Raw genomic sequence first — 27,440 nt, forward strand, 5'->3', positions numbered from 1 at the left:
GTCACATGTCATGTAAATTATAAATTTCTAACCCACTGAACCAAGTAATAAGTATGCAATTCATAGTCTGGTAGAAGGAGCTGATGAAAATCAGAGCTATTTTTGTCATCAGATGAGTGAGTATTCTGAATGTTTTTCCTAAGGACAAAATGTGCTCCTCCATAATGGGATAAGAGCCACTCTAAAATGAGAAGTCACTCTCACTTGGATGCATTTTACTGGAAAATGCTCACCAGGGGTCAATTCCTGCTCCAACTGGTTAGAGAACTAAGCAGACCATGATATGTCATCACCAGATTCCATTCAAGGATTAATGGCTCCAAAGTACAAGATGCCTCTCTAAGTCTTCCTGTAATGTTACACCCAAGGGTGACTTTTCCCACTATTCCAGTCCCCTTTGCACACCGAGGGTCAGAGGATGGCTTTTCACAAGCCTCAGAAGAACAGGCACATGCATAATCCTGTACATGTTCTAAATCATCACTCTTGGTTCAGGCCAAGTCATAGCACTTGTGGGACCAACCAAAACAGAAGCTCGCCTGCCTTGGAGCTGGTCGGGTAGCAAGAGATGGAATTTATTTAAAGCTGTCTTTCACCACAAGTGAAGACTGCAATGTCCCTGAAAAGATATTGTCTGATTCTGCTACTAATAAGGCTCAAATGACCTTGAAAGGCTCAGGGATTTCTGTAATTCTCCACTCCATTTATAAAGGGCTGCAACAATGAGATTGTAGGACAGTGCCTGTGGCCTTCACAAATCAGAGCTGAGGAGTCAGGAGCAGAGCTGTGAAACTTGACCTCCTCTGTACCACAGCAGGATATCAGCTCACCTGCAAATTCATCTTTAAGGTACAGTGTGTTGAGCTTGTGTTGTTTGATGTGGGAACAGCTCACATTTGGAACTGGGAATTGTGATATACTCCTTATACTATGTCTTGTGTTGGCCACTTGGGCTCATTTTCTCCCCAGTTTGCATCTGTTTGAGAATAGATTTAGATAGATGCTTTCCATCTCTGATTTCTGTGTGTGAACAATGCATAGATTTCAAGTTAAAGGGTATGGGAAAAAAAAAAACCCAACAGAAATTAGTGTCGATCTCACTGAGCAAATTTCTCTAAAGATTAAGTAAAATACAAAATATATCCCATATTGATTGATGGATAACTTAGTCCCAAGGAAACATTCACTATAGCTCCCCAAACTATGGACTCTTCTTGGAAAACTATCAGGAGGGTTAATCTTTAATTTGGGGTTTTTACATGACTAAGTAACCTAGGACTTAAGAAATTAAACCGTAGAATTTTTTTTTTTTAATTTCTATGATTGGCCATTATGTAGTCACTTGTTATACAGACATAACAGAGCCTCACACATAGTCAAAGATTAATAAATGTTACTTAATTAAACTAATAAATATTTAAGAGGGAGTTACTCTTTGAGTGTAAATTAATCTCTAAAGTAAATTTAAGAATTGCCATCAGAATTATGACTTTTCAAGTTGGATATGAGTTACTGCAAATAAACTAATCCTCTCAATACATATAAACTTTAGTAAAAAAAAAAAAAGTTGGGGTGCCTGGGTAGCTCAGTGGGTTCAGGCCTCTGCCTTCGGCTCAGGTCATGATCCCGGGGTCCTGGGATTGAGCCCTGCATTGGGCTCTCTGCTTAGCGGGGAGCCTGCTTCCCCTTCTCTCTCTGCCTGTCTTTCTGCCTACTTGTGATCTCTGTCTGTCAAATAAATAAATGAAATCTTAAAAAAAAAAAAAAAAAAGCTTTTGTTATGGGGGATGCAGAAAAATAGAGCTATTCATTTATCAGAGGACAGCCCCCTTTTGCTAAAGGCCTAATTATTGATATTTGTCCTTTCTTTATGTGCAAGGCAGCCAGATATTCTCATTTGGGGTGAAGAAACTGAAATACAAAGCCCCTGTAATGTTGAAAACACAGATTATTCCCTTGAACTTGATGCTGATAGATTTCCCTAACTATTAGAGCTGGAAGGAAACTCAGTGAACCTCAATTCACAGATGAGGAGAATGAAGTAGAATTTATTTAAAACTGTCTCTCATCACAAGTAAGGCTGCAATGTCCCTGAAAAGATACTGTCTGAATCTTCTATTAAATAGGATCAAATGACCTTAAAGGGCTCAGGGATTTCTGTAATTTCCTCCACTCCATATATAAAAGGCTGCCACTGGGCACCTGGGTGGCTTAGTGTTCTGCCTTTGGCTCAGGTCATGATCTCTGGGTCCTAGGATCTAGCCCCGAATCCGGCTCTGAGTTCAACAGGGAGCCTGCTTCCTCCCCTCCTCCTTTGTCTGCCTCTCTGCCTGCTTGTGATTTCTCTTTCTATCAAATAAGTAAGTAAAATCTTTTTAAAAAAAAATGGCTGCCACAATGAGACTGTAGGACAGTGCCAACCTTTGACAAAATCTAAAAAAGAAACATTTTAAACAGGAAATGACATTCATAAAATAAAAACATTTGAATATATATATGTGAAATAACTATATCTTAGTGATAATATGCTTGAAATAGCTATAAGCCAAATATCATCCAAAGAAAATAGGAGAAATAGAAGTTAAAACTGGCCCTTTCAGAATATCCGGTTAGATCCCTGAACATTTCTTTTTACTTATTTCAGACTACATATCTTTCCTATTAGCAAAAGCATGCCATAAAACTGGTTAAAGTTCATGTTTGTTTAAATGATGAGTTCTTTTTACGCGTGAAGCGTTATTTAATTAAAGGACAAACTGACTGTAAATCAGCATACCATCATTTGCTTATTCATTAATTCAACAAATTTAAATGCCAACTACTTTCTTTTTAACACATTTTCATTTAAATTCAATTAATTAACATACAATGTAGTATTGATTTCAGAGGTACAGGCCTGTGATTCTTCAGTCTTATATAATACCCAGTGCTCATTACATCACATGCCCTCCTTAATGTCCATCACCATTACCCCTTCCCTCCACCCTTCTTCCCTCCAGAAATCCTAGGTTCGTTTCCTATGATTAAGAGTCTCTCATGGTTTGTCTCCCTCTCTGGTTTATCTTGTTTATTTTTTTCTTCTCTTACCCTATGATCCTCTGTTTGGTTTCTTAAATTTCAGTGAGATCATATGATAATTGTCTTTCTCTGACTGACTTATTTTGCTGGACATAACACCCTCTAGTTCCATCCACATCATTGCAAACAAGTGCCAACTACTTTCCATGGTCGATCTTGAGGTATGTTCCTCTGAGTACAAGACCAGAAGCTGGGCTTGTGCCTTTTCACTAACAGCTGAATACATTGGCCTTTTTTGCCCTAGTGGAAACTGAAAGTACTTTTTTAGAAGAGGGTCTCTAAGTCCACCAACACTCAAGTAACCAGAGGGAAATATTACACACTCAATATTTAATGCAATTATACTTTAGGAGTTTAAGTTCCAGATATACTTGTACATATGAGAAAATGTATAATTCGGTGCAATTTTTTGTTAATACACTCAGACAGGATTTAATTTAGATATCCATCAATATAAGAATGATTAAATAAATGATAACATATCCCTTAAAAATGGGGAGCATAAAAAACAATGTGGGCTGGTAAAGAAATACCTTCTTATGTGAAAAAAGCAAAAGGCAGAACAACATATGTAGTATTGTCCTACTTGTAAAAAGGAAAATGTTATATACACATATGTATGTGTACATATGCTTTCGTGAAAATGGAAATAACATCATTAATAGCAGATATCTTCAGGAAATAAGCCTACCAGCAGTGGGGAAGGAGGAGACATCCTTGTAATTTTGTATCTTTCAGTACTTTTTAAAGTGTTGTGCTATATACATACCTTTTTTAAAAATGCAGTTTTAGAAGGCCATCTTTGCTAATAATGTAAAACTTTGTAATCCATTGGCCAAATTATTTGGGAGATTTTATGTTGAGAAATATTGAATACATTATGGCATGAATGATTATCCAAATATATGGACCATCACAACAAAAAGATACAAAGGAAAAACACTGTCCTATAATATTCAAGGGAAAAAAGAAAGTGAATGCTTCTCTAAGTCTCCATATTTCTCCTCTCAAATGTCTTATTTTCTTCAATAACACCAAGATGCCAGTTGCTTGATATTCTTGTCAGCCCTACTCAGTGTTCCTTCCTCCCAGTCCAAAATTACTGCTGAATTTGTGCATTTCAATACAGCTGCCTCTCACACCTCTTGAGTTTCCAAGGAATTATGCTTTATTGATCACAATGATCCAGCTTATTTAGAAAGCACGTTCTGTAAGACAGAAATTAGGAAGAACACCATCATGACTTATTTTCACTCAACAGGGCAATAGAGATGATGAAAGAGAATTTGTTCCAGATATCCCATTTGCTAAAAGGGAAAAAACATTTTGGAAACAATGATTTAGGGAAGTTGGAATCTGGTTAAAGCCTACTTTTTAAAAAAGATACACAGCCTATTTTTTGTTCAGAAAAAAAGTAACAATGATTAGTAGTGCCAGGCACTGGGCTGGAAATTTGGCAAAGGTGGGGAGGAGAGAATCAGTATTTTAGCCAAATTTTGTTTTAACCAACTTACCTTTCAAAGTTTTTAATAGGAATAGAATGTAAGATTTGCTAAAGAAGTTATCATTTGTAGCTCAAAATTCTTTGGAGATTTTTTTTTTCTATTAAATTTGCTAATTTTTATAGTAATAACAATCTAGAATTCTATAAACATATATTTTTATCCCCAGGGGTACAGGTCTGTGAATCACCAGGTTTACACACTTCACAGCACTCACCAAAGCACATACCCTCCCCAATGTCCATAATCCCACCCCCTTCTCCCAAACCCCCTCCCCCCGGCAACCCTCAGTTTGTTTTGTGAGATTAAGAGTCACTTATGGTTTGTCTCCCTCCCAATCCCATCTTGTTTCATTTATTCTTCTTCTACCCACTTAAGCCTCCATGTTGCATCACCACTTCCTCATATCAGGGAGATCATATGATAGTTGTCTTTCTCTGCTTGACTTATTTCGCTAAGCATGATACGCTCTAGTTCCATCCACGTTGTTGCAAATGGCAAGATTTCATTTCTTTTGATGGCTGCATAGTATTCCATTGTGTATATATACCACATCTTCTTGATCCATTCATCTGTTGATGGACATCTAGGTTCTTTCCATAGTTTGGCTATTGTGGACATTGCTGCTATAAACATTCGGGTGCATGTGTCCCTTTGGATCACTACATTTGTATCTTTAGGGTAAATACCCAATAGTGCAATTGCTGGGTCATAGGGCAGTTCTATTTTCAACATTTTGAGGAACCTCCATGCTGTTTTCCAGAGTGGCTGCACCAGCTTGCATTCCCACCAACAGTGTAGGAGGGTTCCCCTTTCTCCGCATCCTCGCCAGCATCTGTCATTTCCTGACTTGTTGATTTTAGCCATTCTGACTGGTGTGAGGTGATATCTCATTGTGGTTTTGATTTGTATTTCCCTGATGCCGAGTGATATGGAGCACTTTTTCATGTGTCTGTTCGCCATCTGGATGTCTTCTTTGCAGAAATGTCTGTTCATGTCCTCTGCCCATTTCTTGATTGGATTATTTGTTCTTTGGGTGTTGAGTTTGCTAAGTTCTTTATAGATTCTGGACACTAGTCCTTTATCTGATATGTCGTTTGCAAATATCTTCTCCCATTCTGTCAGTTGTCTTTTGATTTTGTTAACTGTTTCCTTTGCTGTGCAAAAGCTTTTGATCTTGATGAAATCCCAGTAGTTCATTTTTTCCCTTGCTTCCCTTGCCTTTTGCGTTGTTCCTAGGAAGATATTGCTGCGGCTGAGGTCGAAGAGGTTGCTGCCCGTGTTCTCCTCAAGGATTTTGATGGATTCCTTTCGTACATTGAGGTCCTTCATCCATTTTGAGTCTATTTTTGTGTGTGGTGTAAGGAAATGGTCCAATTTCATTTTTCTGCATGTGGCTGTCCAATTTTCCCAGCACCATTTATTGAAAAGGCTGTCTTTTTTCCATTGGACATTCTTTCCTGCTTTGTCGAAGATTAGTTGACCATAGATTTGAGGGTCTATTTCTGGGCTCTCTATTCTGTTCCATTGATCTATGTGTCTGTTTTTGTGCCAGTACCATGTTGTCTTGATGATGACAGCTTTGTAATAGAGCTTGAAGTCCGGAATTGTGATGCCACCAACGTTGGCTTTCTTTTTCAATATCCCTTTGGCTATTCGAGGTCTTTTCTGGTTCCATATAAATTTTAGAATTATTTGTTCCATTTCTTTGAAAAAGATGGATGGTACTTTGATAGGAATTGCATTAAATGTGTAGATTGCTTTAGGTAGCATAGACATTTTCACAATATTTATTCTTCCAATCCAGGAGCATGGAACATTTTTCCATTTCTTTGTGTCTTCCTCAATTTCTTTCATGAGTACTTTATAGTTTTCTGAGTATAGATTCTGTGCCTCTTTGGTTAGGTTTATTCCTAGGTATCTTATGGGTTTGGATGCAATTGTAAATGGGATTGACTCCTTAATATCTCTTTCTTCTGTCTTGCTGTTGGTGTAGAGAAATGCAACTGATTTCTGTGCATTGATTTTATATCCTGACACTTTACTGAATTCCTGTATAAGTTCTAGCAGTTTTGGAGTGGAGTCTTTTGGGTTTTCCACATATAGTATCATATCATCTGCGAAGAGTGATAATTTGACTTCTTCTTTGCCGATTTGGATGCCTTTAATTTCCTTTTGTTGTCTGATTGCTGAGGCTAGGACCTCTAGTACGACGTTGAATAGCAGTGGTGATAATGGACATCCCTGCCGTGTTCCTGACCTTAGCGGAAAAGCTTTCAGTTTTTCTCCATTGAGAATGATATTTGCGGTGGGTTTTTCATAGATGGCTTTGATGATATTGAGGTATGTGCCCTCTATCCCTACACTTTGAAGAGTTTTGATCAGGAAGGGATGTTGTACTTTGTCAAATGCTTTTTCAGCATCTATTGAGAGTATCATATGGTTCTTGTTCTTTCTTTTATTGATGTGTTGTATCACATTGACTGATTTGCGGATGTTGAACCAACCTTGCAGCCCTGGAATAAATCCCACTTGGTCGTGGTGAATAATCTTTTTAATGTACTGTTGAATCCTATTGGCTAGTATTTTGTTGAGTATTTTCGCATCTGTGTTCATCAAGGATATCGGTCTATAGCTCTCTTTTTTGGTGGGATCCTTGTCTGGTTTTGGGATCAAGGTGATGCTGGCCTCATAAAATGAGTTTGGAAGTTTTCCTTCCATTTCTATTTTTTGGAACAGTTTCAGGAGAATAGGAATTAGTTCTTCTTTAAATGTTTGGTAGAATTCCCCCGGGAAGCCGTCTGGCCCTGGGCTTTTGTTTGTTTGGAGATTTTTAATGACTGTTTCAATCTCCTTACTGGTTATGGGTCTATTCAGGCTTTCTATTTCTTCCTGGTTCAGTTGTGGTAGTTTATATGTTTCTAGGAATGCATCCATTTCTTCCAGATTGTCAAATTTATTGCCGTAGAGTTGCTCATAGTATGTTCTTATAATAGTTTGTATTTCTTTGGTGTTAGTTGTGATCTCTCCTCTTTCATTCATGATTTTATTTATTTGGGTCCTTTCTCTTTTCTTTTTGATAAGTCGGGCCAGGGGTTTATCAATTTTATTAATTCTTTCAAAGAACCAGCTCCTAGTTTCGTTGATTTGTTCTATTGTTTTTTTGGTTTCTATTTCATTGATTTCTGCTCTGATCTTTATGATTTCTCTTCTCCTGCTGGGCTTAGGGTTTCTTTCTTGTTCTTTCTCCAGCTCCTTTAGGTGTAGGGTTAGGTTGTGTACCTGAGACCTTTCTTGTTTCTTGAGAAAGGCTTGTACCGCTATATATTTTCCTCTCAGGACTGCCTTTGTTGTGTCCCACAGATTTTGAACCGTTGTATTTTCATTATCATTTGTTTCCATGATTTTTTTCAATTCTTCTTTAATTTCCCGGTTGACCCATTCATTCTTTAGAAGGATACTGTTTAGTCTCCATGTATTTGGGTTCTTTCCAAACTTCCTTTTGTGGTTGAGTTCTAGCTTTAGAGCATTGTGGTCTGAAAATATGCAGGGAATGATCCCAATCTTTTGATACCGGTTGAGTCCTGATTTAGGACCGAGGATGTGATCTATTCTGGAGAATGTTCCATGTGCACTAGAGAAGAATGTGTATTCTGTTGCTTTGGGATGAAATATTCTGAATATATCTGTGATGTCCATCTGGTCCAGTGTGTCATTTAAGGCCTTTATTTCCTTGCTGATCTTTTGCTTGGATGACCTGTCCATTTCAGTGAGGGGAGTGTTAAAGTCCCCTACTATCATTGTATTATTGTTGATGTGTTTCTTTGATTTTGTTATTAATTGGTTTATATAGTTGGCTGCTCCCACATTGGGGGCATAGATATTTAAAATTGTTAAATCTTCTTGTTGGACAGACCCTTTGAGTATGATATAGTGTCCTTCCTCATCTCTTATTATAGTCTTTGGCTTAAAATCTAATTGATCTGATATAAGGATTGCCACTCTTTGGAGATTTTTTAAAATAAAGACATTTATTTATTTAAGATTTTTATTTATTTATTTGACAGATCACAAGTAGGCAGAGAGGCAGGCAGAGAGAGAGAGAGGAAGAGGAGGCAGGTTCCCTGCTGAGCAGAGGGCCCCATGCAGGGCTCGATCCCAGGACCCTGGGATCATGACCGAAGCCGAAGGCAGAGGTTTTAACCACTGTGACACCCAGGCGCCCCAAGTCATTTATTTATTATTTATTTGACAGTGTGCATGCACAAGGAGGGGGAGGGGCAGAGGAAGAAGCGGACTCCCCACTTAGCAAGGAGCCCGTCAGGGGGATTAATTCCCAGATGGGGAATCAAGATCTGAGCCAAAAGCAGACACTTAACCGACTGAATCACCCAGGTGCCCCTCTTTGGAGATTTTTAATTGACCAGATAAATGGTGTCAGCACAAGAGAATCATAGGTGTTTTGTCTAATGGACAAGCAAGTCCAAAATGCATTGTGTGAAGAGCACCCCAAATCAAGCAGCATCCTAGCTTCAGAGTAGTTCAGAGTCCAGCTAATGGGACAAGCACGTGGAGACCTGGCACCTACTCCTACCTCAGCCAGGTGTGGAAGCTCTTCATGCTTCAAAGGAGTTGGGAAGATGCAGACCCAGGGGCTTCTCTGTGCGTGGCAGGATGGTCTTAATGACCTCTCAGTTCCTTCCCAGCCACAGTTAGGTGGAGAGCAAACGGAACCACTAGAAGGTGACCAATATAAACCTGTAGTGGTTAGCAGTAACCTGAGAGGTGGAGGAGGCTAAATTCTGTTTGATTTTGCTTTGTGATGTTTTATTTAACTCTACATGTGCCTGGTGTATTTTTGTCCTGGAATCTAAGGCATAGCTACATGACTCATGAGGAACTCAGGTTTTCCCTACTGGTACCTATAAGGTTCAAAAACTGGTGACCAAAAGACCAACTCTACCAACGGACATGTTCTGATATTTCATACAATATTTTAAAACATCTTAAATTAACTATTAACATTTTAAAATAAGGAGATTATACACATTTTTAAAAATCAAGATTTCCAACTTCTCTTGGAAAATGAATATCTGATAACACTGGAACAGTGTTCCACTGGCAATATTCAGTTGGAGCTGACTGGTGTATCTCCTTCAAATGGACCAAATGGACCATATGTTCTAGAATTTACCACAAAGCCTTCTAAACACATCTAGGCCAATAATAATAATAATAAAATAAACACACCTAGAACACACAGGCGTCTGAATCTGTGATTTGTAGGTAATCAACATTATGTATATAGATTAGACAACCCAGGATTTTGTTAAGTATTTATTATGTCAAATGCTAAATATTTATCACAGAAGCTTTTTCAGCTGAAAACTGATTAACCTCATGAAAGTACATTTAATTTCATTTTACAGATGGAGAACTGAGACTTAGTTCTGTTTTGGGGGAGAGATATAGAGGTCTCCTAACTCCTAGCTCAGGGTTCTCTGTTTCAAGGCTCCAGGGCAGGATATCTTCGTGTGCATTTGAAAACATTCCTCACCCAGAGAATAGCCCATAGCTCTTAACTGTCCATAGCTTGAGAGGTATGCTTTTGTATAAAGACTATTATCTAGCTTTTTATTAAAGTCATTTTGGGTTTAGACAGAGTTGCAAACCTGCCACCCAGTTTACTCCAATAACATCTTACATGCCAGATACACTTAACAAAACTCTGAAATTAATATTCATACAATAAAATTAACTGCAGACTATTTGAACGCACTTTTTCCACTAACATTTTTTTTTTCCTGTTCCAGGATCCAATCCAAGATAATAGCTATTGGTATCATTAAATGAGATAATTTTCAAGATCTCATTAGCAACTGCAACTTGCTCATTGTTACTAATAAATGATGTGAAGCAGCTGATGAGTAAACAGATGAGGGATGAGTGTTTTTCCTTGAACCAGCTATTATGTTAAATGTCTTGGGTGGTAATCTCATTTAATTCTTAGAACAAACAATTTTTTTTTATATGAGAAACTTAATCTTTAGAAAGGCTATGTTTCCCAAGGTCACATGAACTCAAAGCCCCTTCTTTAGTCATATAATTATTAGTTATTTGAATAATTGTTGATGTCCCTCTATGATGACTTAGTATCATCCCAATTAATTCAAATAAACCCCATAGAAAATAACACGGCTGAGTTATTACAGACACAATGCAAACATTTTTCATATACATCAACTTTTAGTTAAAAGTTCTAACTACTCAAGAACTCATTCATACTTTCCCAAGTGGCCTTTTATTTCACCTGTGCCTTTTCTTAAGACCGGAATATCATACCGCGGGCAAAATCTGAGGTAGCTTTGAAGGACATTAATTGGAGAAACTCAAGACTTAAACTCAAATAACCCAACTGGATTCAGAAGGCAAATAAAAGTAAAAATATAAAATATTTATAAAAATATAAAAAAATAAGTAAAAAATAAAATAAAATAGTGTTTTTTTTTCTGAAAAGGTGCTATGCTGAAGAGAACCACTTTCACATAATGCTCCAAATTCCATATGTGAAGGAGGAGAAGAGAAGTAAATTCACTCTACTCTTTGTCCAGGGGGGCCTGAAGGTGGGATGGGAGGACAAACCCATCAAAGCATCTCAGGCCCATAATCCTGCTGTCATCTTAGCAACTGAACCTAGAAACATCATTCCTAAAGATATTTTCACTAAAGGTGAAAAAGACTACTTGAAAAGAAATGGGATGATGTCTGTGTCCCCCAGCAGCTGTAGAGGCAGAATCTCCAGGTGATAGAACCAGCATTTGGCAGAACAGTGAGAATGTTACAATTTACTAGGTGCTGGAAATATCAGTGGAACAAGGACTTTTGTTTTAGTCCTTATCATGCCACACATAAAACTGATAATAGTGGGCACCTGACAAAGATACTGGAAAGGAGAAGGATCAGTGACATACACAGGTTTTAAATCTGGGCAAGGTTTCAATTCCAGCTCCATCACTTTTGAAGAAGTGACCCTGAGCAGCAATGACCTTGGGCAATGGTTGGCCTCTTTGTACCTCCTCTGTCAAATGTGGGTAGGAACAAGGTTGTAAGAATTAAATGCAAGATGTAAATCACTTTGAAGAGTAAAGAGTATTCAGTAAGTACTCAATAAAAGGTATAAAACTAAGCCACAAATCATAAACTAGCAGCCCACCAGCCAGTAGGTAAATGTGTGGCAGCAAGTTTTACTGGCCCATGGTGGGGGGTGGTCTGTTCCATCCTGAACTCACTTCTACTCTTTGTTGTCCCACCAGGGCCGAGTATCCATTCCCAAAACCTTATTGTCTATCTTAAAGAAGAGAAATAACTCTTTGTATTCATGTTTTTTAATGAAAATTAAGCTTAAAAAAGATAAGAACAGTGAATCTGATATTTTTAAAGGAGGGGAAGTAGATAATATCCCTAAGTGTTGATTATGAAAATAACCAGAACAATTCATTTATGTGAACTTCTGGCCACAAGAGTTATTTAAATTTGCTGCTCCTGAGTTTTGAGGCATTGGGGGTAAAAGACAACACAGCTATCTGGGTATCAAGAAAAATAAATTGTTCTATATTCTTAGAGAATCTCAGGATTAGAGGGAACCAAAAATAAATCAGAAACACACACAATCACTTGAGAAGTCTATTCCTCTCCAATCTGCATATACCATGAGAAGAAAGCAGCAAACTGAAATGTAGAAAGGATGAATGTAAAGATCTAAACTTGGGTTTATAAAAAATTCACTTGCGCAAGAACAGAATGAAGGCATTTGAGTTTGAAAATTTCCTCAGTAAAAAAAATAGGAACTTAATCTCAAATTCTTTAAATGTGACTCAGGATATTTCAGCTCTGCACATTCCTTGGTATTTCGATTTTGTGACTATATAGCACCACTGACTATTAAACACTCCTGTCCCAGAAGAGATCACAGCAGCTTTCCCTTCCTTTTGGTCCCACTAAGGTTAACTTGGGAAAGTAATGCCTTTTCATTCTCATTAGAGCATCTATCAGGGCAGTACCAAATCCAGAGAGCATATAGTTGGTGGTTTTCTCTGTCTAGACCAGCTGCAGGTGCCAAGAGTGACTGTCTGCTTGGGTTTCCCATCAATACCCCCAGGGAAAACTGGACTCTTTATTTTCTGTTCCCTGCCTTATTTTGACATTCTTAAATATGTTGTGCATCACTCACTGAATGTTATTATAGGATCTGACCACAAAGATCCCCAAATATAACATCTTAAATGATGTAAGAGTGAAACTCATCACCAAGAGCTTTTGCTTAAGGCTTCTTTGTATGCAGTCCAACACTGGACCTTGGACAAGAAGGAAAGCATCTTATCCCTGAGATCTAAGGCTGTCTAATTCTGACAGCCCAGCAACAGAAATAAATAAACCTTAAATACATGCTGAGTCAATAAGGACCAAAGTATTTCATATCATGCATAAACTAAAGACAATAACTTATTTAGGTGGTGGTTCAAATTCAGTTAACACTTCTAATCTCTCACCAGGAGCAGGACAACAGATTGTGAGTTTCCCCAAGGGCAAGCATGTACTGGGTTAGTAGATGAACATTTAGGGAATGAATGGCAGTGTATTTGGAACTTTCATCTATATTACCGCATTTCAGCTCCACTACATGGATAGTAAAACTGAGAGGTCAGAGCAACAAAGGGCTTATTATGCAAAGTCACAAAAATGACAACAGTCCTCTGTCCTCCTTCTCATTCCCTGGCCATCCTGTTTGTCAGAGCATAGCCTCCAGATCTGGTGAGTGAGGTGGGATTGCAGTTGTGTTTGGCAGGTGGGACAGCTCTCTCCACACATCCCCGAGTGGGTGAGGTGAGACTTGGTGAAAAGTTCCAATTAAGTTGCTTCAGAGATAATAGCAACAGAAGGACTAACCAACAAGAGCGGTATCCCACGCTCAGGAAAAGGGCTATACATAGAAACTCGGTAAAAGGAAGCAGACTGAGAGAAAGTTGAAATAGTTCAGGATGCCCTGCAGGGAGAGCACAGGGAAGAGGTTTTGAGAAAAGCTGAAGAAGAAAACCAAAACCAACCAAACAAACAAAACAAAAACAAAAACAAAAAAAACCCAGTGGGTCAAAGCTACAGATAGAGAATGCATCCCTTAAAAAGGGCAATGATGGACCCCCTCAGACTTCATCCTTCTTTTGGCTGGCACAGTTTTCAACTCCTTCTTGAATGAGGTATCTCCTCAGAAAACGTCAGTGCCCACCACTCTCTATCACTCTAGACCAGTAACTTCACTCCTATATGAGGCCAGCCTGGTCACTGAGAATACCTAAATTCATGACTCTTCCTGAAGTCCTTCCAAAATTCACAGCCCCAAAAGTGCTTCCTAACCCAATGGGAACAAGAAGCAGAACCAGCACATACCAGATTCTTTCAGAGCCTGCTGCCCGATTTCCTTTAGGGTCACCCTGATTTAATTTATTCCTTTAGTGTATGGACACCAACCTGCTTTCATTTGTTTCTCTTAACCTAGGTCATAATTATGCAACATTGTGTCTGCTAGAATAAATCTTCCTTCCATATCTTCACTCCAAAGGGGTGAATATGAAATGACATGATGATGTGAGTAAACTTTGTGCCTGCATAGGCTTCTTCATTTTTTTTTAATGAAAAATTATTTAGAAAAATGTTAATTCTTAATTTCAAGAAAAGAAAAAAATTCCAGGGGCACCTGGGTGGCTTAGTGGTTAAGTGTCTGCCTTTGGCTCACGATGTCATGATCTCAGGGTCCTGGAATGAGTCCTGCATAGGGCTCTTGTTTGGCCAGAAGCCTACTTCTCCTTCCCCCCTCTTCCCTGCTTGTTTTCCCTCTTTCGCTGTGATTCTCTCTGTCAAATAAATAAATAAAATATTTTTTTAAAAAGGAAAAGGTATGGGGCGCCTGGGTGGCTCAGTGGGTTAAGCCTCTGCCTTCAACTCAGGTCATGATCTCAGGGTCCTGGGATTGAGTCCTACATCACGCTCTCTGCTCGGCGGCAGGGAATCTGCTTCCTCCTCTCTCTCTCTGCCTACTTGTGATCTCTCTCTGTCAAATAAATAAATAAAATCTTTAAAAAAAAAATGAAAAAATAAAAACTTCTAGTGAGTACCTTTTTAACCAAACTGTCCTTTCTGTGAATTCTGAATATCTAATATGAACTTAAAATGTTCAGGAGCATTTTGTAATAAAGGAATGTGTGAATAAGTCATGCATTACTTTTGGTCTACTTAAGTTGCAAGTTTGCAAGTTTGCCTGCTCTAAGCAGGCACTATTTTCTTATCTAGTATTTATACAGGTAGAGTCACATGAGGAAAATGAGAAAACTTAAGAGAACTCTGCAGCTTGAACTTAATCTGTAAGAAACACAATTGCTATAGAAGAACACACATCTATACTGTAGTACTATGAATGTTGGTATATATGTATATGTGTGTGTATATATATATATATACATATATATATATATATAAATTTTTAAAAGATTTTATTTACTTATTTGAAAGGCAGAGAGAAAGACAGTGAGAGAGGGAATACAAGCAGGGGAAGCAGGAGAAGGAGAAGCAGGCTCCCTGAGGAGAAGGAGAAGCAGGCTCCCTGACAAACAGGCAGCCCGATGTGGGGCTCAATCCCAGGACCGTGAGATCATGAACTGAGCCGAAGGCAGTTGCTTAACTACTGAGCCACCCAGGTGCCCCTGCTGGTATATATTTTTAATAACTTTTTAAATATCAAGTGACTAAGAATTTATTAGAATTCCATACACTGAATCCATTAGCATGGGGGAGAAAATAAATGGGAAATATGCCCTTAAAAGATGGAGCATATGCTATCTACAGGCTGGAGCTTCAGAACTCAAGTAAGGCTTAGAGAAAACCTGGAGAGTCTCTCTAGGGCACAACAGCCTCCGGAGACTACAGTAGGCCAATAGGCTTGAGCATGTCCCCTACTCAGAAACTGCAAAAAGTCACACTGCAGACCTTCCCTCAGCATCTGAGATACTTCAGAAAGGCTGTTGGCAATTCCAGGCCAGCTCTTTTTGGAAAAAGAGGTTGACAAAGGCCGTTTAATTTAATAAAGAATTACTAAGAACCTGTTATATATTTCAAGATTCCAAAAACAATAACAAAACAGTAAGGTCCGGGTCCTTCCCAATTTCCAGTTGGGGCCAAAGCTCTTCTCTGAGGAGGTTTTCACCAGCAGTCAGAGGACTTTTTCTGCAGCCTTTTGCATCTGCCTGCCTGCCACAGCTACTAGGATCTGGAAAATGAGTCATGTTCACATAAGAAGTGAACATTTTTGAGAATTAAACATGCACTTTCATGGGACACATACACATGCCACACAAGCTCGCTCTAGACGTGGCCATTTCCAGATATGGTAAACATTTCTTGTGATGAGAATCTCAGAGCCAAGAGCATCCACTTTGAAAATGGACAGATCTAGGTTCAAATTCTCACAATTCCATGTGCAAGTATAAAGAGATAGGCAAATTCTCTCAGTTTCCTCATCTGAACAATGAGTGTAGAATCACCCAGTTCCCAGAGTTGCAAGGAGGATTAAATGCAAGTGTGTATAGAAGGCCTATCACATATTATGTGCTCAATAAATGGTAAAGGTTATTGTTATCTGTGAGGAAAGATGGAAAGGGTATAACATCTGTTGATTACCTATCTGTCATATACTGTGTTTAGAGCTTCTGACGTATATTTCATTTGGTATACATACACACAACTGTGAAGTAACTGTTAAGAATCGTTTCTTTAAGTTAAAATCATAACTATCATACAAATATAAAATGAACATGAGTCAAATATTTATTTAACTTATTAATGATAAGTTAGAACTAATTCAAAAAGAATTAGTTAGAACTAATTCAAAAAGAATTTTTAAAAAGCACATATGTAAGCTATCACAAATACTGAAGTGAATTTAGAAATAGATTAAAATTATTTGGTATCCACACAGCTATCATTTGCATTACCCTAGACAAAATTTATTTGAATCTCTATGTTCAAGAATCATATTTTTTCTATACTTTCAGAGTTGTAAAGGAGCTCAAAGGCAATAAAAGGGGCAGGCCCCTTGTAGAATCAGATAATCTGTAAGGTTATTAAACATCTTTTTAAATTTCATTCATTTCAATTTTTTACTATATTTTCTGACAGAACCATTATTATCCCCATTTGCAGTTGAGAAAACAAAATCATGGTGACTGTGCAATTCGTCTATAATCACAAAAAGTATAAGTGGGGGGCACCTGGGTGGCTCAGTGGGTTAAGCCTCTGCCTTCAGCTCAGGTCATGGTCTCAGGGTCCTCAGATCCAGCCCCTCATTGGGCTCTCTGCTCAGCAGGAAGCCCACTTCCACTCCCCCTGCCTGCCTCTTTGCCTACTTGTGACCTCTGTCAAGTACATAAATAAAATCTTTAAAAAGAAAAGAAAAGAAACTTTAAAAGAAAAAGTGTAAGTGGCAGGGGCTGGATTCAAACACACATTTCATCACTCCAAAATTAGACTGGGATTTTTTTTTTCTTTTGTTTTTCAGGGGATGAACAATCAATATATTCGTCGAGAAGTCTTCTGCTGTGAAACTTGTCATGAGCTCAAAAGCTTCTGGGAAAAAGAAATTAGCAAACAGACTTGTTACAGGGAACTGGAGGAAGATCGTCAGGGAAGGAGCGCCCTGAGAAAGTATGTGGATTATTTCTCTATTATTTTTTAATAATAATGCAATGCATTATTATTAAATTTGTTTGATTGAATTTTCTGTAGAAATATACCAGATGTGAAGATGGGAGACTGAATTATTTTCATTATCACTCTTATAAGAATGCAATTATTCAATATGATATGGTAAAGTCAGTGAGGTCATGAAAAGAAAGGAAAACAGTACCCAGAAGAAGTTTATTATATTCACGGGTCTCAGAGAAAGGGTTACCACATACCATGCAGGGCCACAGAGGAAGCACCAGATCTTGCCCAGTTGTCAAAAGACAGAAGCATGGTGGAAATCTAAGCCAGAACTTTTACTGGAGTTTCTGAACAAAAGGCAAGTCAGAGTAAACAGTTAGCTAATTTGAATCATCTCAGAGGGCTTTGGGCTACCAATGTGGTTTCTAGTTGTCTGGTACCTAGCCCTGGGATAATTTAGGAAAGGGGAAATATGGCTTCATATGTGAGAGTTAGAGGTCATTGGGGCCCAGACGCAGGATTAGTTGACATGTTCACAGCAAGCCTTTGGTAGCTCTAAGAAAAGGCTAGTCCTTTCCATGGCCAGCAAGTTTCTTAAGATGTCAAAACATCATAAAGTATGGAAAATTCAAGACATGATTAGTTAATATACTTATTCCGTCTTTCCACCACCTATACCAGGGTTTTTCAACCTAGCACTTTGATATTTAGAGCCAGATAATTCTTGGGGGGGGGGTCCTGTGCTTTGTAAGATGTTTAGCAACATCCCTCAAACCATTACAGTCCAGTAGGACTCCCCTACTCATTACGACAACAAAAATATCTGCTGATGTTACCAAATATTGCCTAGAGGGCAAAGTCACTCTTTATTGAGAACCAGTGACTTATAGATAAGGATAAGCCTTTTTATAGATCAATAAAAATGAGATTCTGTTATTTATATCTTGATAAACTGAAATTTTGTTTTCCTCACCTCTCCTCTGTTGCAATCCCCAGCACATGAGGTACACTAAATTTCAAGGTTAGGTCAACATATATAAGTATAAAAGATATTACATTTGGGATGATATATATTAATATTCTGGGGAGAGGAAAATGTGGTCTTCTTCTCTTTGGCAAGTAAACTTGATATTCTTGCCAAGGAATCTGCTGAAGGGAAACATATACTTACATGAGGTCACATGTGTCAACATTACTCTGAATAAAAGAGCCAGCACCTGCCTTCCCATGTGCAAAGCTTTGGAACAGACAGAACAACTCACTGTTTGAGAAACTACCTGGGTTCTCTCCCTAAAATGGGAAACAGCCCAGTGAGGCTGTCTGTTTTGCTAAGATGCCTACTCACAATTTAGTGGCAGCTGAGTATTCTGCTAGTCACAAGGCACTAAGCCTTCATGTTTCTGATCATGCTGAGCTGAAAACATGTAATTCACATGTGTTGAATCAACATTAACTTCTAAAAATCTTTATTAGCTCTGGAGGAGAAATAACTTCTCTCCATAGCCAAAGAAGAGCTCTGCCACCATTCTAGCTACATTCCTGTTTATCCAGCAAGCTAAATCAGGCTTTTCTACATGCAGAAGAGTCGCATATTAGAGCATCCAGTCCTGGTGACTCCAGGGGAGTGAGGAAAGTCAGTTGTGTGGTTCCTGCCTTCTTCTAGCCTCCAAGTCTTGGACCACAAGCCAGTGAGAGCCAAATCCCAGCATGAACTCTTTGTATATTTTCCCTTCCAGAACTCTCAAGATATGGAATTAGAAGCATAATTTGTAATATTTTATTTTTATCAGAATATATACACAATCTATCTGTATATGCAAGAAAAAGATTAAAATAAAATACACTAAGATAATAAGAACAATTAATTTTGATTGGTGGAATGACAGATTTTAGTGTATAAGCCCCCCCCCCAGTTTTTCCAAAGTTTCTACAAAGGTGTTCTGCCATTTTGTAATTAGGCAAAATAAAGTTATGAAAAAGACAACCAATTGCAAATGGTCCATGGAACAAATGCATTTACAAATAATTAAATAATTTTTTAAATTTTAAAATAAGTTAAACAAATAATTCTCCGGATTCCCATGTGGCCTAGAAATGACCCCTTCCAAGTTGGGGCAGTTTTCTCTCCCTTCTATAACAAACAGAATAAATCTTCAAAATGTGCTCATCATGAAACATTTCATCATTGTGTCCCACAAATAAATGTTTAAATATGTGAACAGAGCCTCTGCATTGAAAATCTTAAGGGACAGGGGAATAGAGGCAACTTCCTGGGGTTCTCCAATCTGTTCTGGAGTCTCACTTACCAAAGCTATTTCTCTTATCAACTATGGATTAAAAAACTCAAAAGCTTTCTTATTTTGGTTAACAGTGAATGAAAACTAGTGGTTTTGTCATCCCAGATTTATTTTTCACACCAAAACTAGAATGTTGGAATATTGGTTTAAATCCTGCTGATCTGAGCAAACAGTTTGAAACAGAATAATAGTGTACCTTCCAACATATACTTGCAGACCAATGAATGCCATAAACCCCAACGTCCCTATCCTAGCCCTGTGACCTATACTTCCCCATACTCCACTATACATAAGTACACACTCCCAACATACATACATAATACACTATTTTTTATTCTATTCTCCACTTATAAAAGGCAAATTCAAGCCATTATGTAATACAGAAATGTTCTAAGTGAACACTAGAAGACAAAAACCCTAAAATTCTCCACCAGTCCCTTTTCTGGTAGAACAAAATCAATATTTCCTTATATTCTCTGCTGGTCTAACAAGCAAGACTTGTGCCAAAGCTGGGTAGAGAGGAAACAGACATGCTTGTTAGCACACTACTGCACAGAAGAATTCAGACAGAGCTGCAGAGAATCTGGTAACTGATGTAGCTGGCAGAAGCCTTGGAGGTGAGATCATGAAGCAAGATGAATGACCCCAGAAACATAAACCCCTTACTTCCTCTGAGTGTGGCCAGAAAGAAGCAATGCAAGAGGAATAGGATTGGTCAATAGATAAGTTGAAAACTGTTTGCAAATAACTGATGGAGACAATTTGATGCAGTATAGGTGTGATGACCAAACCTCCTTGTTTGGGGGACAGTCCAGGTAAACACCTATCATTTATTATAATTACAGACTATGATTTGCCCTTTTATTTTAAAAGTATTTCAGTTTAGATGATAAATGACATGGACACCTAAGTGTAAATGATCAGCCTGCAGCTATAACTGAGAAATTGTGCAGGCCTTATATTTTAAAAAAATAGTGTTTTAGTATAAATATGGTTTCAAAATACCTCTTCAGAATATAACAGAATTCACAGCATCAGGTAGATATTAAATCTGGAGGACTTGAGTGGTCACTTCAGGACCACTCCTCTCCCTCTGCTTGATTTCTGCTTATCAGTTGTGTCATTCAGGATGCTTTCAGCCGCAGGTAACAAAATATCCAACTCATAATCTCCTAGCCGGATGAAATCATTATCCTAAATCTGTTATAAAATAAGATTTAGTATAGAAAGAGCACCACTGAGAAAAAAATTCAGTTTTTTCATTCAAACTGAGGTGGGGAATGTGATTAGTAAACTGACTTGTTCAAATCATTATGCCAAGGCTGTCATCCTGTGTTGGTTATTGGAGCTCTGCCCCACAATCAGGCCAGTGAGCTTCAGGTCACAAGGAAACCAGGATCAAGCCCATCTCTCCTTACTAAGGAAAAACTAGTATAAAGGTATATCTGTTATTCTACTGGAATAGAAGTGGCAAAATCATTGTCTGACCTTTCATATTCAAACAAAAGTACAGAGATTGTAATGAAGTACCAAGATTCGAAATGGGAGATCAAGAACTCAATAAACTATAAACTCTTTGATGACTGGAATTATTTACTACTCTACATATTGTAGTAACCACAGAAGTACTCTATTCAGAGCTCCTTCAAGGTAGCTTGCAATGGGACACAGGGCTGGCAGAGAGCTCTAGCTGCCACCCTTCTGGATCCATCACTGAGCTTGAGTTAAGGCCAAACTTAACCCAGACTGAGCATGGCAGAGGAAACTAGTTCTGGGCAGTTCCTGCATGACACAGCTCCTTTGCTAGGCACCTTGCCCAGGGCCTCCCCCTCAACCTAGCCCCAGCTTTTTTAGCACTGTACTGTGGGTTGGAGCTCTTCATCCCCACAATTTTTTTTTTCCTCCCTCTCTTTCCACAGGGATCAGGCCAGCATGGAAGTCTGAAGACTGCCTGACTACTTCAATTCATTCTTCACCTTTATTTTTCATGGGTGATTCCTCCAAGTCTGCTTCTTGGAGCATCCAAACTGATACACATATTTAGTGCCTCATACATGATAGAAAAAATCTGATTTTGTCCCAGCTTCTCTTCACTGCTTTCCAGTGAGGATGTTACAATTCTAGTTTAAGAATCTCAGAAAAAAATCATGCTTTCTAGTCAAACCCCAAACTTACCAGGGAGAATCTGTGATCCTATATATTAACTACAACTCCTCCAGATGAATCAGATGAATCTAGAATAATAAATAGTAAATTTTGTTTGGTCTCCATTTGAAAAGTGAGGTCAATATTTGTAGGATTAAGAGAAAATGTTATCTTCAAGTTTCAAATGCCAGTTGTATTGCTCCTCTACTGTATCTCAATCTGTACCAATTTTTGAGCTTTACCTTTCTCATATTGACCTTTCTTACTACAAAATAAAAGGTCTGTATATGCACTTATATTCACCACTTTACTGAGAACCCAAGATAAATGGCAGCAACACAGTGATAAATAATGTTGATCAGAAAGGGGCAGCAAACAGTCTAAATATTCAGAAAACAAGATTTAAAGAGAACTTGGGTAGGTAGCTCTATCTGAATCCTTTGCCATCTGGCAATAAATAGTGTTATAGCTGTCATAAAAAGTGCATAAATGTATTATGAACCCCAAATTCCTAAGCTCTGTTCCTAGAATAAATTTATCATTCCAAATACATTAATTTTGTGAGAAGCAGAGGGCAAGATTTGATGGGTATGATATTTATTGGGGGAAACACCTGTGAGAGAAAAGTAGGGAGGAAGTTGTGGTGTACTAACAAATGTTTAAAAACTGGCTCTCTGTGGAAAAAATGTACATGTGTATATACCTACGTAAGTTTATCATAAATTTCACAGGTATAAAGCATGTGTAGCACACATTTACAAATATTAAGAAAATATGCAATGTTCTTTATTATAAATTCCATATACCTACTGATTTTCATAGTATGCTTTTATCGGTTTATGCCAACCTCTTTCATCTACAGCCAATCTATAGTTGCAGTTCAACCACAATTTGACAAAATTGGATGAGCTTTTCATTACTATTAATTTAACAAATAAGTTAGATCATCAAGGATAGTTTTCTAGTACTGAAAGAATATTTACACAACTTATATGTATGTAATGATTTATTTGTTTGATATTTATAATGTAATAGCTATACACACAGCACAGTTCTAAATTTAATCTGCAATATTAAAATTGTCTTCATCACTTTAAAAGTCTAGATGAGGGGTCAATAAATATTTTTTATAAGGACAAGTTCATAAATTTTGAGGGGGAGCATGTGGTCTCTGTTGCATCTACTCAGTTCTGTCACTGTCATGTGAAAGCAGCCTTAGACAATATGTAAACAAAGGGTCAGAACTATATTTCAAAGAAACTTTATTTATTTACAAACACGGGCAACTGGCCAGATTTATAGTCTTTGCCAACATCCATGTTGTAAATGGTTTATTTCAAGCTATCGATGTGACATCAGTGAAGATGAGTTGAGAAGGCAATGGCACTCCATCATATAATAATTTCACCATTTAAAGATAATAGGCCTAAATAACCTGAAGATAACAGATTATTGTAAAATGCAGTAAAATAACTAGAAAGTGAATTTCACAGTTATTACTGTTTTTAATAAAATTAATATAATATTAAATTAATAGTATTAATAAATTTAATAGATTAAAATTAATATAATTTAATTGTAACTTTACAGTTTACTTTTAGTAATGTTTATATATAATAATGAGCTTACAAAATCCCTAAAAAATTAAGAATTATCCTCACACCCCTAAGAAGAGTCAGAGAAATTAAGGAGAGTCAGAGAAAGGGAAGCAAGTGGAACTGGGTTAGGCATCAGGGCAAACCTAATAAAGTTTTGGCCAGACTAATGGGAAGTCCCTGAGCCAAAGGCAACTGTTCAAAGAAGCTCTGTATCTTGCAGAAAGAGGCCTGCATTGGTACCTCTGCTGTGCTCAGTCACTGGCTGAGAGTAGCCCAAGAAAAGTTTGACCTTGGTGCAAATGCTTGGAGCAGATGTAGATGGGAAGTAGCTGCAGATGGGGTCAGCTATGCTCCCCACAGCAGCATCTCTCAGTGACACATTTTCATGCCCACTACATCCAGAAAAAGTAAAGTCCCTTTAATTAGTGAATGAGTTCATATCACAGTAAGAATTTCATCCAGTTCCATGAAATACACAGATAGCAATTTATTTAAAAACAAATAGTCAGTCATTAGTGAACTTTAAAAGATCTCAGAGACAAAAGTCATGTAACTTTGGAGGCAAATTTATTTAAAGAACCTTTCAGAAATCCTTAATAAGGGGAGCTTGTGAACCTAAAGATTGGTTGCAAGTTGAAATAGAAGGTACATACTTAATAAGCATAATGAAGAAATAACAACTTGTGAAAATTACTAAAAGGTGGATATCAACAGAAGGTCATATAAGCTCAATAAATCATCACTTCCCAAGTAAAGTGTGCAAAAAGCTGTGGGGCAACTGCCTGGCTACAAGAGAACAGCCATTCCATGTTTTATCTCCCCTTTAAACAAGTAAACTGTTATTTTTATGTCAATCACTTTAATTTAATTTGAGGTAGAATGAGGATATAACCAATGTCTTAACATTATTTTCAACATTATTTTCAACTTTCAATTCTTGGTTGCTAATGTGCTTAAGCAACAACTCTAACTAACAACAGCCAGATACTCCATAGTCTTTAAATTCTTTCCTGGGTCTATAATTGAGCAGAGTTTTAAGTGAGAATCTTCCAGAAATCCATTAGTAGTAGGTGCCTAAAGCCTTCAAAATACTTATACCCTCTAACTTACTTTTCTCTAGGAATTCTCCAAGGAAAATAGACAGGTATATTAAGAGAGTATTAAGCATTATTATACTCATTTTAGGACTATTTATAAGGGTGAAAAATTAAGATTAAATCCAAATTTTTAAATTCTTCTTCATATATTCTGATTTCCCTGCAATAAGCATGCATTACTTTGCTTTAGCAATGTTATGAACTGAATTGTATCCCCTCAAATTCATGCTAAAGTCCTAACCCCTGGTATCTCAGAATGTGACTGTATTTGTTTATAGGGCCTTTAAGAGAGGTGACCTGCTTAAAGGAGAACTTTAGCGTCTGCATGATCCAATCTGATTAATGTCCTTATAAGAAGAGGAGATTAGGATGCACGAAGGGACACCAGGAATGGGTACACACCCAGAGGAAAGGCCACATGAGAATGAAGCAAAAAGGCCATCTATCTGCAAGCAAAGGAGAGAGGCATTGAGAGAAAACCAAATCTACTGACACCTTGATCAAGGACTTCCAGTCTCCAGAGCTATGAGAAAATAAATTTCTGTTGTTTAAGACCCCCAGACTATGTTATTTTGTTATGGCTGCTCTAGTAAACTAATAATATTTACCCAATCTTTTCATTTTGGTTATTTTTATATCTATGTAATGAACACAAGTGCATATATATATACACACACATACATACATATGTATATACTTTTTTAATTCAAGTATCACAAAAAGTCATATAATTAGAAGTGAGTATCCTTCTTACTTAGGCTCCTAGACCTGCTGTCCAGGGAAAGCTGTCAAGTTCTTTGTATACCTTTCTCCAAAGCTTCAATTTGAATAAGCAAATAAATATGTGTGCTATATTTTTATGCAAAATGAGACTATACTATCTTCACTAATTTGCACTTTTTTTTTTTTTTTAAACTTACCTGGAAGCTTTTCTACATAAGTGCAACCAGTTCTTCTTTAATGCTTTCCGTTATAATGATGTTAACAATTGATTCAATCAATCACATCAAAGAACACCGGTTGTTTTTCATTTTCTGGCTGTTCTAAATGTTCTAAAAAGAATACTTGCACATACATTTTTGCATACACGGATAAGAATTATGGAATAAGTTCATAAAAATGAAAATCTAAAGTCAAAAGATGAGTTCTTTGTTGTTTTTTTAAATTTTGACTTCCTGACTTCTTGTTTTGCAAAGATGTTGTATTAATTTAAACTCACAACCTGAGTATGGGAGTGCCAATTTTTATAGTTGCTCACACTGTGTGTTGTCAAACTCTTAATCATTGTTAATCTGACAGGTAAAAAATGGCATCTCACTGTTTTAAACTGAATTTTTTTAATTTCTTTTCAGTGTTCCAGAATTAAACTGAATTTAATTAATTACAAGTTTAGATTAAATCTTTTTATATGTATAAGAAACAGCTGGATTTCTTCTTCTGGTGCAGCCATTTAATATCCTCTGCCCATTTTACTATAGATTTTCTTTTTCTCAATTGATTTGTAAGCACCATGCATTTCTTTTCATGTGTACATACAGTTCTGTGAGTTTTTGACAGATGCTTAGAGTCATGTAATTACCACAATCAAGATACAGTATAGTCCCATCACTCTGAAAAATCCCCACATGCTGCTCCTTTGTGGTCAATTCCTCCATTACTTTCTAATCCCTGGCAACCAATGATCTGTTCTTTACCCCTATAGTTTTGCTTTTTCCAGAATTCCATAAATGAAGTATATAATATGTAGTCTCTTGAGTCTGGCTTTTCTCACTCAGCAAAATGTATTTGGGATTAATTATTGTTGTGCATATCAGTTGCCTATTCCTCATCGTTGCTGAGTATTATTCTGTTGTGTGGATGTATCGCAGTTTGGTGATCCACTCCCCACTGGAAGGACATTAGGGTCATTTCTGGTTTTCGATGATTACGAATAAAATTGCTGTAAACATTTGCATACAGATTTCTGTGGAACATAAGTCTCTGTTTCTCTTGAGTCTATACCCAGGATTAAGATTGCTGGGTCATATGGTAAATGCCAAACTATTTTCCCAACTGACTATACCATTTTGTATTTCTACCACAATGTAAAAGAATTTCACTTACTCAACATCCTGACCAACACTTGATTTGAGTTTTGTTGTGAAGGTTTTTAAAATTTTGTTGGGTTTTTTTTGGGAGGAGAGGATTAAGAAGGGACTCTTTTTGTTGTTTTCCTTTTTTGTTTGGGTCATTCTATGAGGCCAGTGTTACCTCATTGTAGTTTAATTTTCATTTTCCTAGTTATGCTAAGTATCAATTTTATTAATTAATTTTATTTTATTTATTAAAATAAAATATTTATATTATTTATTATTTATAAATATTAAAATATTTATATTATTAATTTATTTATTTTATTTTATTTATTAATTTTATGTGCTTATTTACCATCCATACAACTTCTTTGGCCAAATGTTTGTTCAAATTTTTTGCCCATTACATTGTTTATTTTCTTAACATTTAGTTTGAACTTTATATATTCTAGAAACAAGTCTCTTAATGGATTTGTGATTTGCAAATATGTTCTTCACTTATGGCTTGCCTTTTATTCCCTTTTATAGTGCCTCACAGAACAAATTTTTAATTTTTATAAAAATCCAGGTTTTCTTTTTTCAATGAATTATGCTTTTTGTGTTGTAGCTAAGAATTTTTCCCCTAACCCAAGGGAAATAATGGAGATGTTATTTTGTGGGGTTTTTTTTTAGAAGTCTTAGTCTTACATTTTATATTTAGGTCTATGATCCATTTTGAGTTAATTTTGTGTAAGATGTGGATATGGATTAAAGTCCATTTTTTTTTTTAAGATTTCATCCATTTACTTGAGAGAGAGAGCAGAGAGCACAAGCGGGGAGAGGGGAGAAGAGGGGCAGAAGGAAAAAAAGAAGCAGGGAGCCTGATGTGGGGTTCGATCCCAGGCCCCCGAGATTATAACCC

General features: G+C 37.2%; 1 protein-coding gene across 1 annotated transcript in view; it reads left to right on the top strand.

Annotated features, from left to right (window-relative positions):
• The first annotated feature begins 447 nt into the window (after window positions 1–447).
• Window positions 448–27,440, top strand: part of FAM240B (family with sequence similarity 240 member B) — a 28,516-nt gene continuing 1,523 nt past the window's right edge. The window contains exons 1-2 of the mRNA XM_059143253.1: window positions 448–849; window positions 17,185–17,330. Coding sequence (XP_058999236.1) covers window positions 17,188–17,330 — 143 coding nt within the window. The 5' untranslated portion in view covers window positions 448–849; window positions 17,185–17,187. The remainder of the gene's footprint in view (window positions 850–17,184; window positions 17,331–27,440) is intronic.

The sequence above is a fragment of the Mustela lutreola genome, chromosome 12 (genome assembly GCF_030435805.1).
Source record: "Mustela lutreola isolate mMusLut2 chromosome 12, mMusLut2.pri, whole genome shotgun sequence".
Classification (NCBI taxonomy): Eukaryota; Metazoa; Chordata; class Mammalia; order Carnivora; family Mustelidae; genus Mustela; species Mustela lutreola.